Source organism: Aethalodelphis obliquidens, unplaced genomic scaffold, assembly GCF_003676395.1.
Source record: "Aethalodelphis obliquidens isolate GAN/ISIS:26980383/991018 unplaced genomic scaffold, ASM367639v1 scaffold83, whole genome shotgun sequence".
NCBI classification, from domain to species: Eukaryota; Metazoa; Chordata; class Mammalia; order Artiodactyla; family Delphinidae; genus Aethalodelphis; species Aethalodelphis obliquidens.
In genome coordinates, this window is record NW_020838027.1 from 5,591,331 (window position 1) to 5,609,812 (window position 18,482).

At 47.6% G+C, this 18,482-nt stretch overlaps 1 protein-coding gene across 3 annotated transcripts in view; it reads right to left on the reverse strand.

Moving 5' to 3' along the window:
* VWF (von Willebrand factor) overlaps nucleotides 1–18,482 on the reverse strand; it is a 137,978-nt gene that overhangs the window by 109,037 nt on the left and 10,459 nt on the right. For all 3 annotated transcript variants that reach the window (XM_027093341.1, XM_027093340.1, XM_027093343.1), the window contains exons 4-6: nucleotides 16,035–16,137; nucleotides 15,533–15,741; nucleotides 7,851–7,972 (exon numbers count right to left, since the gene is read on the reverse strand). In XM_027093341.1, coding sequence (XP_026949142.1) covers nucleotides 7,851–7,972; nucleotides 15,533–15,741; nucleotides 16,035–16,137 — 434 coding nt within the window. The remainder of the gene's footprint in view (nucleotides 1–7,850; nucleotides 7,973–15,532; nucleotides 15,742–16,034; nucleotides 16,138–18,482) is intronic.

Sequence of the window (18,482 nt, forward strand, 5' to 3'; positions counted from 1 at the left end):
TGGAGCTGAACGTTCCTCTCTCTGAGATACTGGGTGTTCAGCCCTCTTGAGAAGTAGGGTAACTGGATATGTCACCGAAGTCCCCAGTGCCAAGGGAGATGGCCACAGAGTCCTCCAAAGGACCCTTCTCTCCCTGCACCCTGTTCTCCTGGGCAGCATCTGAGTAGGGATCAGGGCAGGACCAGCCGGCTGGGAGGACAAGGGCCGAGTTCCCGCCCCCGGTTCCCACTTTGGGGTTTGTCCAAGCTCTGGGGCTGGAGCAGCTCCACCCATCCCGCTCCGGGTCAGGAAGGATAACCAGCTGTGTGATAGGAGCTGCTGCACCACTTCACCCTTTACTAACCCAAAATGGCATTTGTGCTGTTCTCTGTCATGTGTTGTTTGCGTCAATATCTCCTATGTGTCTTGTCTCTGAGTGAGACTGCAAATCTGACTTGCACAGAGTTAAGATACAAAACATCTCAGTAAACATGTGCTGATGGGCACCTTCAGGTTCCTGGCCTCGCCGGGGAGGAGAAGAAGGGAAAGAAAGCCACTTAGGAAATGTTTCATGGAAGGATTCTGAGGCTGATGGGTTAGGGATGCATTTGCATCTGCTTAATCTGAGGGAAATGCTGAAACCCTGTGGCAGCCCCTGATCTCTGCCATGAGGCTAGACCCCCAAAGGCAGAGTGGCCAAGGTCACTGTCCCACCACAAGCCCAGGGGCTCACCGCCCCTTCTGTCGCCCTGCACTCAGGTGGGTGAGGGAATTTGCTGGAAAGGAAAAGGGTGCTTTTTCCATCAGTGTTGGGCAGAGCTCTACTTGTCTTCAGAGGGGACACTGAACTGCAGAGCAGGGACGCAGCTACATGAGGACACAGCAAAGCAAGCCACACCAGGGCCCGCGCCCCGGACTCTCGGGTTTCGGCAAAGTACCCAAAATAAACCCTCGTTCTTCAGCCTACGGAGGACTTGAGAGAGCAGCTCTCACTCTGAGAAAAGGGGAATGTGTGTGTGTGTGCATCTGTGTGTGTGTGTGTATGTGTGTGTGTATATGTGTATGTGTATGTGTGTATGTGTGTGTGCATATGTGTATGTGTGTATGTGCGCGTGTGTATATGTGTGTGTATGTGTATGCCTGTGTATGTGTATATGTGTATGCGTGTGTGTGTACATGTGTGTGTGTACTTGTGTTCAAACCCCAACTCGGATGTAAGCATCACTAGGACACAGTGGGTGGGCACCATCTGCAGAACCAGCTCAGGTTACCTGACAACTAACTCCTCTGGGGGTCCTGGGTTACAAGGATCTCTTCTTGAGATTTACTGACCTTCCCTGGACCAGACTCACACAACTGGTCTCTCTATGAATCACAACTATCCTACCAAGCAAACGAACGTAACAAAATTCTTCCCAGTCTCCAAGAAAAGTCTATTCCAGGCCAATTAAGTGAAAGCAGGAGGCCAGGAGAGGAAGCAGGAATGCCAGGAGTGGATGTGGTCAGTAAGCCCCCAGCTCTGCCAGGGCACTTAGCCCCTCTCCCACCAAATCACCTCCCTCCAGGCCTGTGAGCCTCCTTCCAGGGCGACTGTGGGCAGAAACAGGAGAAAGGGCTGGGTACGAATTTTGCAAAAAAAAGGCGTGGGCAATATTTCACAAGGATGTGAAGAGTGAATTGCGTTGTCCCCAACAGAATGGGTATTTCGTGTGCCTCTCTGTGCCGTGGAGGGGACATGTTACCGTCATTCAAAGTAAACATGAGTATTTACAAATGTTAGGTTAGCTCCAGCGGGGACAGGTGACTTCCTGGAGGGGAAGAGGAATTACAGGTGAACAGCAGGCTTTCAGAGGAGGAGGAGAGGGGGAGAAAATATGCAGACATGAACAGCAACAGAACAAAAGGAAGAAGGATTGTGTTCCCCAAATAAACGTCAAATTCAGAGCCAGTGGAAAACAGCCAACCTGGGACTGTTAGGTGACCGATGGGAGTACCACTGGACGCGAAGTCCTGAATAGGACCTAGAAAAACCAGACTGCACGCATCTGGCTTCTCCAGTATTCAAGGGCACCGAGGGAGGTCTTCATCTTCAACTGGGGGTAAAAGAAAGGGGTGACTTCTCCTCAGGGAGCCAAGAACGGCAGCATAGGGTTGAGCTCTGCACAACAGCTGGAAAGAGCCCAGCAAGGATGTCTCAGAGACTTGAGTCTTAAAGTCCAGGTTACAGTACCACCTGCCTATCTGAATATACACGGGCAGGGGACTGGACTAGATAGCTTCTGGAATCTCATATCACTCTGAGTTATTATGAGCCTGAGATTCCTAACATTGATGAAAAGAAAGACTAGTCGTCTTGAGAACCAATTCTGAGGAGGGGTATGGAGAGGACTCAGTGGGCCAGGGGCAGGAGTGTATAAGCAGCTTTTTGCAGGACGAGGTCTCTGCAGGAGGCCCCTTTTGTACTGTCCCATTAGCAAAGCTATATTTTCACTAACCTCCAACCCAAGCACACCTTTCAAATCTTTTGATCACACAATTCTTTGCTTAATCTGTTTGTTCTTTCCTTAGATCAAAGAAATAGACACGGAGAATAAGTGATTAACAGGGGACCAGATCTTTTCCCCAGCTTCCCCTTCAGTAATCTCACAAACTGTGTGAACAATATAACATCTCAAAGAAAGATGACAAAGAGTCGACAAGCCTGCACGCAGTGGATGGCGATGAATCTGACCCTCTATCTCAATGATTCACTGAAATTACTTCCCCTTTTTCCCTTTAAAAGCTTTCATGGCCAAGCAAAACCTTTGGTGTCGATTCTGGGACACGAGTCCGCCTTCTCCCCAGATTGCCGGCTTTCGGATTAGAGCAACATTTCTGTTTCTACCAGCACTTGCCTCCTGAGTATTGACTTTCCAGCAGCGAGCAGCCAGCAGCCAGACCTGAGTTCGGTAACAGAGGTGGCCTCATGTTCAGATGTGAGCAGCAGAAGCAGGAGACGGCCCTCCACTCTGGAGGAGCTTATCCTAAGGAGGAGCAGGGTTGCAGCGACACACCTCCCAGTGGAAGCGAGGCCACGTTCATGGCCATCAAGCATAGCTCTGCAAGTCACACAGTGCAGTGGCAACACACCCAAGGCTACAGTTCCCATGGTAGACAGCATACGTGTGTACTACATTCTAGGTACATTTATAATGTTTACTATGGCAAGTTCCCAGCAGGTGATGGTAAAGTGTCTTGAGAAAGGGGTGCCTTTTTTCTAATTAGAAAGAGCATTGCAAGGACCAGCTGCAGCCTACATCCAGCCTCCTGGAGCCGCGGGCTTCACGTTGCAGACAGGACTACAGGACATAAACAGGATCCCTGTGTAAGGTTCAGCCCTTGCTGACATTCCCCAGACTGACAGAATTAAAAATTTTTTTAAAAGCGACCTAAGGATCTTTCTCAAACATTCATTGTGTAGTAGAGTTACCTGCAAATTAACGCCGATTATTTGAGCATCTATAGCTGGGCGCTTTTTGTTACTAGGTCTGCACCCTGAGCCCCAGACTCCAGCAGTCCCGCCCTCTGAAAAGCTGGGAAAAAAAAGAACGCCGCAAATCTGTGTGCCATTAAACAAGCCATTATTCTTCCCAGCAGAGAGGCTCCGGGTTTTGTTGGCACAACAAGGAAACATTCATCCCCCGGGTATAAGTAATATGACCTGGCCCTCGGAATGAGCCGACTCCTGGCTGCCACCTTAGAAAGACAGAAAGTTCCAGAAGTGGGCGAATAGATTCTGGCGGCTCAAGGAAAGCTTTCCAGCCAGTGCCGTCTCCCCTACGGAACACTTTGCCACTGAACACGGCTCTTGGGGCCACGATGGCAAACCCTTGTCAATGCTGCCCATTTACCAGCCCCGACTCCTGAACCCACGGACCCAGCGGGACTAAGCAGACTGTGGACAGAGACCGCATCAGTCACCTCCCAGGAGATGTCTTTGTGCGTCCCAGCCGAGGGGGGCACCCCGCTCGTGGGCAAACACAGCCTGATTGGCTGAGACAAAGCCCAGCCCCTCTTCTCAGGTAAACAACCTGAAACAGGAGTTCGGACCTAGAAGGAGCTTGTGCCTTGGGAGGTCTGAGTGTCTGGGGGGCCTCGGCCCAGCACTGAGAACTTGGTAACCAATTTCTTAAGCTGCTCGCAGGACACTGGTTAGTAAGAACTTCAAGGCACCCAGGAGACAAAGTGAGAAGCAAGTGTGCAGCTGGAGCCCCAAAGGCACCTGGAAGACCAAAGAGGCGTCTCTGGACTCTCTCCCAGCACCTCCCCACTGCCCCACCCCCCAGGCCCTCCCTCTCGGTCTCCGGGAGACAAAGCGCCCAGCTCCCTCCTCTACTCCACCTCTGTATCAGGTTCCCCGTTTGAAAATCCTGTCTTCACCGCCCACTTCTTCGGGGTAAATGAGAGCATTCCTTTGTACCCCGAGGGTGGGAACACTTGTCTTGCACTTACTCTGCCTGTGTTTGCAAAACAAAGTGAGACAAGCCCACGCCCTCGGTATCAGAGGTACCTACCTGCCCCCCACCCAGCTCACCAACTAACTTCCCATCCCCTCCCCTCCACCAACCCCGCAATCCTACCCCTGCCTAGAGAACACTGAAAAGGGTGGGAGACAGCGAACCACAGCCACCTATGGAAGTGTACGTTTGGAAATAAAAGAAAGAGGATAAAATCCCTCCGCCTCCCCTCCCTGATGCACTGGGCTCCTGGAGTGCTCTCAATCCCAAATGGCCCTGGGTTACAAGAAGCCCCAGAAGAAAAGTGGACTCCTGCACTTCCCCACCCCTCCGTGTCCATGTGTGCAGGCAACTTGCTCTCTCTCTAACCCCAAGCTGTGCTCAGATCGATCCCCGCCTCCAAAAGAATGGGGTTATAGCTGGGTGGAGGGGAGGAGAGAAAGAATGAGTTTTGAGCTTACACTTAAAGTACTGTGTGTGTTTGGCCTGCTTCTCCCACTCCTACTCAAAAAGTGCGGCCGCTCCAGGGGCAAACACAGACACAAAAGGAATAATAATAACAATAACAGCTCGTACAATTGAGCCCCGCTGGGCTAAGCACTCCACACGTGTTCCCTTATCCTTATGATGGCCTCGAGGAGCAGGCACTGGTCCTGGGCCTGTTTTACATATGTGGAAACTGAGGCTTGGAGAAGGCAAGTGTCTTGCCCAGAGTTACAAAGCCGGGCAGAGTTACAAAGCAGAGTTACAAAGTGGCCCAGGGATGGGAAACACTTAATGAGCTACAAGGACAAGCGGCTGCTGCTTCAAAGTTTTCCTGGAAAGAAGAGGAAACTACCCCCCTTCCCCAGGATAACACCCTCCCCCCGGGGTTAGAACTTGGTCTGCCTCTGTCAGTTGCCAGTACTGGGCTACGCTCCAGGTGACAGAGATGTTTCCGGACCAGCTGGAAAACCTAGCACCACTGAAACACTGGAAACCCAAGAAAAAGAGGCGTTAGGAATGTACTTGTTGATAAACTGGAAATTGTGTTTACGGTCCAGGCAGCTGGCTCGAGCACAACCCAGAGCGTTTTCCTGGTGCTGACGTACTCCTTGGTTCAGAAGATCAAATTGTTCCATGAAAATAGAAAGTCTGGGCAGCTAACACTGAAGTTCTCTCACGCTAAGGTAGGTGTGTGCGTGTGCAGGTGGCTGTGTGCTTTATTTAGCTACTGGAGTAGGAGAGGGCTGGAGTTTCTCTACTTACATGCAGATTTGGTCTTACAAATGAAAGATTCGGGGTTGTGATCATGGGGGTGTCCCAATCCCTAGATAAATTGCCTAAATTGCATCCATCCATCCATTGAATATTTAGTGAGACTTATTATCAACTGTCTCTTTAGTCCAATCCAGAGAGACACACAAAGAATTTTTGAGCTGAAAGGAACCTCAAGATTCAGGGAGCCCAGCTCCTGAAGGAAAACACAAGGGTGGAATTCACCTGGGCAGCCTGAGATGGCGCAGGCAGAACAGCAGAGGCGGTACGGGGGCGGGCGGGCAGCGCGTGAATCTGACTCCGCAATGCTAGCTGGTGACTCGGGGCAGCTCCTTAACCCCCAGCGCCAGCGCAAGCTCTGGTTTCCTCCTCGCCCTGCGGGACCGCACAGGCCCAGGCGAGGGGCTTATGTGGCCTGTCAAGTCCCGTCATGGCGACAGTCCCGGGGATCAGCAGGGGCCACCCTCCCCCTGCACGGCTGTGGGTTGGAGCAGCGTGCTGGCTCGGGGGGTGGAAGGTAGGGAGGCGATGCTGTCGAGTAGCTGGCTCTGCGGGGGATGTTGGGTGCGCTATACGTCCCCCACGTAGACCAGGGGTTGGGTGTCATAGCAGAAGGACTCACCCACCGGGAGCTGAGGGTGTTGGCTGGTGGGTCAACTCTGCAGGCATTGCCCTCAGCCCAAGGGAGCCACCCAGTCGCCTTGCCCAGAGGCAGCCAACACCCAATGACCGACTGGTCGGGGTGGGCCCCCCTGCCCCATGGGGCCAGCGCAGCTTTCAGAGCTCCTTGAAGGACCAGCTGAGGCCTCGGTTGTAACTACGTGGTATTCAGCTTCTCCCCCTGCCCAGCCCCGCCCCTCTCACTTCCTGAGAGCCTCCCTGGTCACTCGCTGCCCACAAACCTCTGCTTCCAGGGAACCTGACTCACATCACCTCCAAGTAACCCCGTTCCCCAGACAGTGAGTCTCTGAGGGCAGCCTGGACAGGGCATCCATGTGCTGACGAGAGCCCAGCCGCGTCTGGGGCCATGCCGCTCTCTCCTCCCTCAGCCCAGGCAGCCTGACCCCCAAAGGGGGAGAGGGAGGTCGTCCACAGAGGGAGGTCTTTCTCCACCTAAAGCATCATCCTCCCAACACCCCGCACAGAAGCACAAAGGCCATCTCCACCGGCAAAAGGAGGAGACAGCGTGCAGTCCTGCCAACTCCCTCCCGCCCAGACCCCCTCCTCTCCAAGTGCGATCATAAAGGGTAACCCTGAAGGGGAAAGAGCTGCTAAGTACAGGGAGAAATAGGGCCATGTGGGGAGGGGCAGGAGAAGCCCCCATCTGCTCTGTCTCCGGACAGAAGCACACAGACAGGAGGCACGAGACCACAGAGGCAGCGAGTGGCGGAGGCAGCCACAAGCCAAGGAACCCCACGGCCCCCAGGAGCTGGAAGAGGCAGGGGGGACTCTCCCCTAGAGCCTCTGGAGGGAGCCCACCCTGCAGACACCTTGAAACCAAATTCCGACTTCTGGTCTCCAGACCCGTGAGAATACATTCCTGTGGCTGTAAGCCACTGGGTTTGAGATAATTTGCTACAGCAGCCTTAGGAAACTATTACAACATCCAAGCTGGGGGCATCAGGACTTGCCCCTGCCTCTCCCCACCTTCCTCCCTCCCCCCAGCTTTCTTCCCTCCCCCACCAGGAGGTAACCCCCTTCCTGCTGATGTGCTGGTGAGACCTTGCCCCATACTTGTGCTTTATAACAACCACTTATTGGGCCCTTACAAAGGAATGGTTTTCTACCCCAGAATTTCAGACAGGTGGCAGGTGATGATGGTGATATTTGGGGCTGAGAGGGCGTTGGAACATAAAAGAGAAAAGTATAGTCACTCGCGGTACCAGCTTATTCAACCAGGCCCATCTTCAGAGCTCCAGGCCCAGGACAGTATTAGGATTAGCGTCAACGCGACTCTAGCCCCAGCTGGTTTTCAGGAGGAAAGCGGCCCGTGGGACACGGAGCAGCCAGAGGGACTTGCTCCTCCCCTGGATGGAGGACCTGGGACTGCATATTGTCTGCCTCTTGACTCCAGAAACCCCGCACCCCGCAGCCCACATCAAGCCTGGGTGGACCCACCTTCTGCAGCTCGGAGGAGACATTGCACGCGCTGCTGGGAGGGGACGCCCGCTGGCACCGCTGTTCCCCACTGCTCAGGGCCCAGGAGTTGGCAAAGTCGTAGGGGTCCGAGGTCAAGGTCCCTGTGGAGAAAGTTTCAGGAGGATGAAGCCACGGTCGTGAAGCCACGGCATCTGTGGCAGGAGTACCCCAGCATTAACACCACAGGGCACGGGCACCCGGGTTCAGCCAGCGTCTGGTGGGGGGTAGCTGGGCGAATGGGCACAGCGAGGAAGATGCCAGGAAAGGCGATGAGGAACAGTCCAGCCACTCTTGCTTCTCGGGACTTTGCTCCCTTTCCTCCTTCTGTGAGGAATGTTCTCCATCCCCTTACTACCCTGACTCTCTCAATTTATTCTTTAAGATGCAGCCCCGGAACCACTTCCTCCAGGAAGCCCTTCTGAATTAGCTCGACTCCCTGTCTCCCTCCCCAGTCTGGCTGGGTGCCCCTTCTCTGTGCTCCCTCAGCACCCTGGCCATCCCCCTATCAAAGCTCTCACCATCCTTTGTGTTAGTATCCTTTTTGCTTATATTCACCTCACCCCCCATTCAACTGTGAGCTCCTTAATTCAGGGCACAGGCTGTGCCTCTTATCTCTAAACTCTTATCTGCTGGATGGCGGATACTCAACATATTTTTGCAGAATGAAGGTAAGAATGCGGCATGAACCTAAGCATCCGCATCACTGCCTCCCTGGTGCTCGCAGAGCATCTGTGCCCTGGTGCCCACAGCAAACACGCTCCTATCAGCCACCCACAAGAGACTGTGAGGGCCTTCCGGGCCTGCATGGCCCGGTACCAAGTCAGTGCCGGATAGAACTGCTGCACCTTCATTGCAAAGGGGCTTAGCGGAGCAGCAAGGCAAGCAGTCCCTCTGCACAGCCAGATCTGGAAGAGTGAAGCACGCTTCAGGGTCAGATCATGCACCTGGAAATAGAAAATAAACTATCCCCGGAAAAAGAAAAGCAGGACTTGGAAGTATAGTGAGTTGGCCTCTGGGTGTGGGGAGCAGAAAAAAATGGCCCCCAAAGATAGGTCCACTTCCTAGTTCGCAGGACCTGCGAATATTTTACGGCAAAAGATGTGATTGAATAAAGGATTGTGAGAGGAAGAGCTTATCCTGGGTTCACTGAGTGAGCCTTAAACGCAATCACATATGTCCTTAGAAGAGAGGGGTAAGGACTTCCCTGGTGGTCCAGAGGTTAAGACTTTGCCTTCCAATGCAGGGGGTGCGGGTCCGATCCCTGGTCATGGAGCTAAGATCCCACATGCCTCGTGCCCCCCAAAAGCGAGCAAACTAAAACAGAAGCAACATTGTAACAAATTCAATAAAGACTTTAAAAATGGTCCACATCAAAAAAAAAAATCTTAAAAAAAAAAAGAGAGGGGCAGAGGGAGATCAGACAGAGACACACACAGAGCAGGCAATGTGCAGACCGAGGCAGAGATTGAAATGATGCAGGCACAGGTCAAGGATGGCTGGCAGTGGCTGGAAGAGGCAAGGCACAGACTCTCCCCAGAGGCCCTGGAGGAAGTGTAGTCCTGTCATCAACTTGGTTTTGGACTTCCGGCCTTCTAGAATTGTGAGAGAATAAATTTCTGTTGTCTTAAGCCATCAAGCTTGCAGTAGTTTGTTGGCAGCTGCAGGAAACTAATACATGGAGAAGCCAAAGGGAAGGGCACTTAAATCTGTGAAGTTTCTACTATGTGCCAGGCATTATGATAGGCATTCTCTGGGTTCTTAGTCACCACGCCACACAGGCTTGCCCACCTTTTAATACACCACCTCAAGGAAGAGGCGGAGAAGAGGCTTTGTGCTATGTGGGGAAAGCCCGAGAGAGAATCAAGACCCCTGGTCTGGTCTCAGTTCTCCTTCGATCGCCCTGTGTGATCTTGGGCTGATCCCCTGATTCCTCGTATGTAAAATGATGGGTTAGACTAGAGGACCTCTAGATCCTTTCCTGACCTTTTAGGAAGTGAAACCCTATGGACTAAATCTGAAATGAGACATAAGGATGTCTGATAGATGGAATTACAAATCATCTCACTTATAGAAAAATCTCTGAGAGCCAGAGTTAAAACCAGCTGGGCAGGCTCCCATGATGTCAGGAAGCAGGGTTAACTGTCGAGTCTTTGCCAACCAAAAAAAAAAATTAACCCGCAGTCCTCTGAGAGTGATTTCCAAAATATCACCAGAGCCCTGACTTTTTGCCAACATGCACCACCTTCTCCCTAGGAACATAGGTCCCATTTTTAGTTAGTATTTTTTAATTGAAGTATAGTTGGTTTACAATGTTTCAGGTGTACAGCAAAGTGATTCAGTTATACATATGCATATATATTCTTTTTCAGATTCTTTTCCATTATAGGCTATTACAAGATATTGAATATAACCTGTGCTATACTGTAGGTCCTTGTTGTTTATTTTCTATACAGTAGTGTGTATCTGTTAATCCCAAACCATTTTTATTTTTTTAGATCTTAAAGCCGGGAGAAGAAGACATCTTAGGGCTGGGACTTCCATTTCTGGCAATATAGCACATTAGAAAAATCTGAAAACTCTGCCACTGCAAAGGACAAATATCCTGTTGAATCTGTGTTTAATCCCATTTTAAAAAGTAGAGGGAATGACAAGGGACAAAAAAGAAGGAGAAGAAGGAAAGGAGGAAGGGAAGGGAAGAAAGTTTAAAAGCAAGGAAAGAAAGTTTAAGAATAGAACTGGCAAATACGACTTGATGTTCTGACTACAGGGTATTACAGTGGGGGTGGCAATCTTGCCAACTAATGTGCTTGGGTTTTAACAGCTCCTTGGAGATTGATGGAAATGAGTCTTGGGTCTGCATGATGTAGGGAGATGGGCTTAGACCCCTTTGTGGTCCTGGCAGTCTTGAAGGACTACCCCCTCCATGAGAAAGCTAACAAGAAAAAAATTCACTCTGAGAAGTAAGAAAATAATAAGGAAGTTTATTTCCTTGGTCTGGACTCTGAATAGGAGGGGAAAAGTCTCCTCTGAGAATTTATAGTGATAGGAAAGCCCTCACTTAGCATTGAGATTCCAATTTATACTTCTTGTGAGATTCAGTAACTCCATATTAAAAAATTAGCATAAACCCCTTCTAAAGATGAGCTTACAATCCAAAATTATGCAACATATGCAACAATCTACTTCAAGCAAGACCCAGCAGACATAAAGATAACAAGATTCAAGCTCTAAAAACTTCAGATAATAAAGTTTTTGTACAGAGGTTATAAAAGAAATATATTTTAAATTGCTGTTATAAAGAAGAAATCAAAACTTGATAAAAGAACAAGACAATAAGAAAAATAATAGAGTTGAAAAGTGCCAGATTTACCTTCTAAAATTACAAATACAGTCAATGAAATAGAAAAGAAAAGTCAATTGATGGATTGGACATCATCTGTCAATTAGAGGCGAGAGAGAATTAGTGAACTAGAAGATAGATCTAAATGGTGATGTGCTGATAAGCCAGCTCTCTGGGGGGAAATCAAAGCCCTGATGTGCTTGTTTCCGTGGTGTAAATACTCCCACCATGGCCAGTTTCAAGCTACCAACATGACATTACTGAAAATGGAGCTGGAAAAGATGCACACGATTGGTTCTCACCAGCCAGCATGACCATACCACTCAAGCAACAAAGAGGGATAAAGAGATAGAAAAGTGGAAGTATGGAAAATAGGGTGGAATAAAAATATCCAACATATGTCTAACAGAAGAGGGAAAATGACTGAAATTTTCCTGTATCTGATGAAAGGTAGGAATCATCAGATTCATGAGTCACAAAAAGTCTCAAGCAAGATAATAAAAATAAAACCCACACATAGAAATAGCACAGTGAAATTTCAGAATACCAAAAGCAATGAGATGACTCATACACAAAGCTAAAAGACACATTATCTGTGAAGAAATGACAATTAGACTGACAACATACTTCTCGACAGCAACAATGGAATAGCATCCTCAAAGCACTGTTAGAAATAACCAATGTCCTAGAATTCTATACCTAGCTAACATATCATATAAGAATGAAGGAGTGTTTGTTTCAGTTATCACTACCAGACTCTGAGTGAGGAACTACAAAGGGATGTTTTTTAAAAAACAGAAATTGAACCTACAAAAAATAGTAACATAAAAGGAGAAATTATGAGCAAAGAACCTGTTAAACATGAAGGCATAGCCAAAGAAGCACCAATTATGTAAAACTATGATAATAATGCCAAATTTAGTAGTTATTCAAACAAGGTGGGGGGACAGTGAGGGCATTATTCATATAGTAATGGGTAGATGAAGCAGACAAAAGGTAGTAAAAAAAAAAAAATAGTAGACTTGAATAACACAATTAACAAAGGTAGTTCAACAAAAAGATACAGAATCTGGCACCAATCAGGAAACATTCTTACAAGCCTCTTAGATAGCCTCATCCACCAGAAGGCAGACAGCAGAAGCAAGAAGAACTACAATCCTGCAGCCTGTGGAATGAAAACCACATTCATAGAAAGACAGACAAAATGAAAAAGCAGAGGGCTATGTACCAGATGAAGGAACAAGATAAAACCCCAGAAAAACAACTGAATGAAGTGGAGATGGGAAACCTTCCAGAAAAAGAATTCAGAATAGTGATAGTGAAGATGATCCAGGACCTCAGAAAAAGAATGGAGGCAAAGATCGAGAAGATGCAAGAAATGCTTAACAAAGACCTAGAGGAATTAAAGAACAAACAAACAGAGATGAGCAATACAGTAACTGAAATGAAAACTACACTAGAAGGAATCAATAGCAGAATAACTGAGGCAGAAGAACGGATAAGTGACCTGGAGGACAGAATGGTGGCATTCACTGCTGTGGGACAGAATAAAAAAAAAGCATGAAAAGACATGAAGACAGCCTAAGAGACCTCTGGGACAACATTAAACACACCAACATTCATATTATAGGGGTCCCAGAAGAAGAAGAGAGAGAGAAAGGACCCAAGAAATATTTGGAGAGATTATAGTCAAAAACTTCCCTAACATGGAAAAGGAAATATCCACCCAAGTCCAGGAAGCACAGAGTCCCAGGCAGGACAAACCCAAGGAGAAATACGCTGAGACACATAGTAATCAAACTGACAAAAATTAAAGACAAAGAAAAATTATTAAAAGCAGCAAGGGAAAAACAACAAATAACATACAAGGGAACTCCCATAAGGTTAACAGCTCATTTCTCAGCAGAAACTCTGCAAGCCAGAAGGAAGTGGCAAGATATATTTAAAGTGATGAAAGGGAAGAACCTACAACCAAGATTACTCTACCGGGCAAGGATCTCATTCAGATTCAACAGAGAAATCAAAAGCTTTACAGACAAGCAAAAGCTAAGAGAATTCAGCACCACCAAACCGGCTCTACAACAAATGCTAAAGGAACTTCTCTAAGTGGGAAACACAAGAGAAGAAAAGGACCTACAAAAACAAACCCAAAACAATTAAGATAATGGTAATAAGAACACACATATTGATAATTACCTTAAATGTGAATGGATTAAATGCTCCAACCAAAACACACAGGCTCACTGAATGGATACAAAAACAAGGCCCGTATATATGCTGTCTACAAGAGACCCACTTCAGACCTAGGGACACATACAGACTAAAAGTGAGGGCATGGAAAAAGATATTCTATGCAAATGGAAATCAAAAAAAAGCTGGAGTAGCAATACTCATATCAGATAAAATAGACTTTAAAATAAAGAAGCAATTTGCATTCTGAGATAATTTTTTTCTTGTCTTATATTTCAATTTATTTTCTTCTTTTTCTTCAGATGTAAAATATATCCAACACTTAATTCCAAAAGCAAATGTATTTATGACATTGTTGTCCAGCCCAGGTTTTTACACCCATATAACCAATGTGATAGGACCATAATTCATTATCTTTTTACCACTGAAAATTGTTTTATATATGTAATGACAGAGAAATGGCTTTATAATGCTGATAATGGTGGCAAAGAACTAATAGTTGGCTACTTCAATTACCAGTAATCTTAGCTGGATGAGGCCCTGCTTCACACATTTTGCCAAAAATCTTGCAACCCATCTGAGATAGAAACAGATGCACTACCCAGATCCCTTTCACACAGGACTTGATTTGCTCTTCAGAGTCTGTCTCAGCTACAGAGAACTACCTCCTGATGTCATACCCTTCTAGAGGCAGTACATATGCAGTGAGCGAATGGGGCCCAGACATCTTAGCCTGGTATGGAACATTCTGAGGGGCAGTCCTTGCTCTAGAGCTCTCCCTCTGCTCAGCTCTCCTTCCTCCCCTTCCTTTCGATATTGATCTCTAATAAACATCTTGTACCATAGATTCTACTGAGATTAAATAAATAAGAAAACATTCTGTTGGAGCATACATAGAGCAATTACAAAAGATCATGTACGGGCTTCCCTGGTGGCACAGTGGTTGAGAGTCCGCCTGCTGATGCAGGGGACACGGGTTCGTGCCCCAGTCCGGGAAGATCCCACATGCCGCAGAGCGGCTGGGCCCGTGAGCCATGGCCGCTGAGCCTGCGCGTCCGGAGCCTGTGCTCCGCAACGGGAGAGGCCACAACAGTGAGAGGCCCACGTACCACAAAAAAAAAAAAAAAAAAAGATCATGTACTAGGCCACAAATAAATCTCCCCAAATTTCTAATTTAAATCAGAAATCAATTTAGTTGCAAAAGATAGCTTTTAAAATTCTAAACATTTAAAAATTTTAAGTACAATTAATAGATTGAGAAAAAACTCAAAATGGAAATAGAAAATTCATAGAACTCAATGAAAATGAAAATATTTACCTATCAAAGTTGGTGTGATACAGCTAAGGCAGTATTTAAGGAAAGTTGATAGCCTCAAATGTACATATTGAACAATAAAAAGTTTAAGAAATCAGGGCTGGCGAGGACAGCAACAAATGATCTTACTATTCTCCAGTCCAATGAAAGGAATAATCAGCTGTTTCTCTACACACTTACCCCTTAACCGTAAAAAAGAAGGAGAACTTATACACAAATGTTCGGCTTTTGCAAAGGAACATCCCTCCTTAAATGTTTATGTAATTGAAATTATCAGAAGAAGAATAAAGATTAGCAGTGGTTTTCACATTGTCCATATTACTTCCTGTTGCTTGTGAGCACACACACGCACGCACATCCACATAAACTAGCCTTTTTGGACAGTGTAGAGGACACCCTTTTTTTTTGGCCACACTGTGTGGCTTGCAAGATCTTAGTTCCCCATCCAGGGATCGAACCCAGGCCCCCTGCCGTGGAAGCACGGAGTCCTAACCACTGGACCACCCTTTATAGATTTCATCCTCAAAGTTCCAATACAGTGGCTCAGGAGGATCTGTTCAAACCATCCAGCATTTATCAACCATCTGCCATATGGGGAATTCAAGGCTGAACAACGTTGGGTCTGAGGACCCCCCCAAGATCTGGTTTGATGGGGGGTCTAGGCAGCGAAGTAGAACACTAAGAGATAAGGCTGGTGGGATAAATTGAGCTGAGGACTTGGGGAGGCTGGAACGCCAGGGGAAGAGTCATAGTGAAGACTGGTGAGCAGGACAGCACAGCCATGCGCTTGGGAAACGGTGTGCCAGAAAAGCCTACCTTCTTGAGTCCGGAAGTCATCTTCGGCAAAGATGTTAAAGTTGCCGCACAGCCCACAGGTCTTGTTGAAGTGTCTGTCTGACAGCAGGACTTGAAAGTTGCCGCTGCCATCAATCCTGGCCACAAAGCCGTAGGCCTCGCTGGACAGCTTGTAGTACCCAGCCTCAGTTTCTAGGTACAGCCCTTTGGAGGTATAGGGCATGGAGACCCTGGAAGGACAGGAGGAACTCAGGAAGTGGCCTTCTCATCCATTTTCTGGATGTCCCTCCACCCTTCAACCCAACCACGCTGCAGGATTCAGACCAAGGAGCAGAGGCTGTGTGCCTAGTCCAAGCGTTGGGACACCCCCCTCTTGCACACCCTGCTCATCTGGATGTACCCTTCCTCTGGGCACATCTACTTCCTCTCTCTGGGCCCTGCTGCTTCATCCGAAAGACGATGGGGGAGTACAGGGGAATTATCAGGGCCCCTTCTAATTTGACATTTCTGGGCTCCGACTTACCTCTGGTCCCCCTGCAGCACAGTACCATTGACAAACACATGGATATCGAAAAATTCCCCAAGATACACAGAAAGGCTCACTCTCTTGCCATCTTGGAAGTCCCCTGAAAGAGAAAAGAATGATTTAAACTGGGTAGCAATTATTACCCAAAAAAGTGAATACATTTATTTATAATCATCATCTCTATAATCTTATCTCAGTGGAAAACTCCCCCCAAAGATCTAACAAATGGGCAACAAAAATGTCCCTAACAATCTCATTGGCTCACTCATCTTTCCATTCATCTAAAAATAGTTATCGTGTGCCTCTGAATACATAGCCCTCTAGTAGTCTCTCATATTTCTCAAAAGAGAAATGTAACATTCTGACCCCTTCCTTCTGGGAGTTTACAATCGAAGTATAAAGATAAACTAAGCATGAGTCAGATGCATTCTAAGGCAGTGAATCAAAGCCACCATGTGGTTACTGGTGACAGGAACACTGCGATGTGTTATTTAAAATGTTCTCTTAGAAAGGGAACCCTCCACACTGTTGTGGGAATGCAAAGTAGTTCAGCCACTGTGGAAAACAGTACGAGGTTCCTCAAAAAAGGAAAAATCGAGTTGCCATATGATCCAGTGAGCTCACTCCTGAGCATGTAACCAGACGAAACTATAATTCGAAAAGATACGTGCACCCCTATGTTCATTACGGCACTATTCACAATGGCCAGGATGTGGAAGCAACCTACATGTCCATCAACAGATGAATGGATAAAGAAGATGTGTTGTGCATATATATATATATATATATATACACACACACAGTGAAATACAACTCAGCCATAAAAAAGAGCAAAATCATGCCATTTGCAGAAACATGGATGGACCTAGAGATTATCCTGCTAAGCGAAGTAAGAAAGAGAAAGACAAATACCATAAGATATCACTTACACGTGGAATTTAAAATATGACACAAATGAACCTATCTATGAAACAGAAACAGACTCACAGACATAGAGAACAGACTTGTGGTTGCCAGGAGGAGGGAGGGAAGGAAGGATTAGAAGTTTGGGATTAGCAGATGCAAACTGGTATATATAGAATGGATAAACAGCAGGGTCCTACTATAGAGCACAGGGAACTATATTCAGTATCCTATGATAAACCATAATGGAAAAGAATATGAAAAGGAATACATATACATGTATAACTGAGTCAATTGGCTATACAGCAGAAGTGAACACAACATTGTAAATCAACTGTACTTTGGTAAAAATTCAAAAAGAATAAATAAAATGGAGATTCGTGCGTCTCCTCGCTGTACTGAATTCGCTTCTCTGGGAGAGGTTTAGAGATAGCACAGGTAAAATGCCCCACTCCACGCGGGGAACTTAATAAGGACACAGATGTTGCCATTAGAGATGTCTGAATAGCCGAATACGTGATCAGATGGCCTCTGACGTCCCCGTCGTGAGGGGCAGATGCAGAGGCAAGGGTGATGGCGGTTGACATGAAAGCCGGAAAACAGGAAGAGACATTTTTGCAGCTTAATGAAGACCTAACAACCCCACCGCTTGAGGGCAGCCGGTGAAGACAGACGGAAGATGCTGGAGAAACAGGGGTCAACGTTGGGGGTGCCATGCCTTCATGCTCCTGAAGAAATGGGACGGGGACCCAGGTGGAAAGGTTAAGCTTGGAAATGAGGACATGTGCCTGCTCCTGGAAGCGTCAGGGGACTGTAACTCCAGCTCCTCAGCAAAAGACAAGGCAAGGGGTGGTGCAGTGGTTGAGAATCCGTCTGCCAAGGCAGGGGACACGGGTTCGAACCCTGGTCCGGGAGGATCCCACATGCCGCGGAGCAACTAAGCCCGTGCTCCACAACTACTGAGACTGCACTCTAGAGCCCGCGAGCCACAACTACTGAGTCCGTGTGCCACAACTACTGAGGCCCGCGCACCTAGAGCCCGTGCTCCACAACAAGAGAAGCCACCACAATGAGAAGCCCGCGCACCTCAACGAAGAGTAGGCCCCGCTCGCCGCCACTAGAGAAAGCCCGCACGCAGCAACAAAGACCCAACACAGCCAAAAATAAATAAATTAAATTAATTTAAAAAAAATAAAGAGAGAGAAGGCAAGAATGTCTATGGAACCAAGTGCAGGAGGCTTGGAAGGTCTGTCGACGTGACGTACAGCTGCCACGGCTGGGGCCACTGACAAAGCGAGCTAAGCAGGGTGGTCTCAGGACAGCCCAGCAGAGGTCTGGAAGGAGGTGTCCTCCAACCAGGGCTTGAGCTGGACCCAGGCTGCTGGAGGACAGCAACACCTGGTACACACACACACACACACACACACACACACACACACACACACACACAGAACCAACCAGAATGAGCCAGAAAATAGACTTGTTTCTGGTAAGACTTTAGTGAGGGCCGTGGCATGTAACTAACAAGCCCATTCTAAGAAT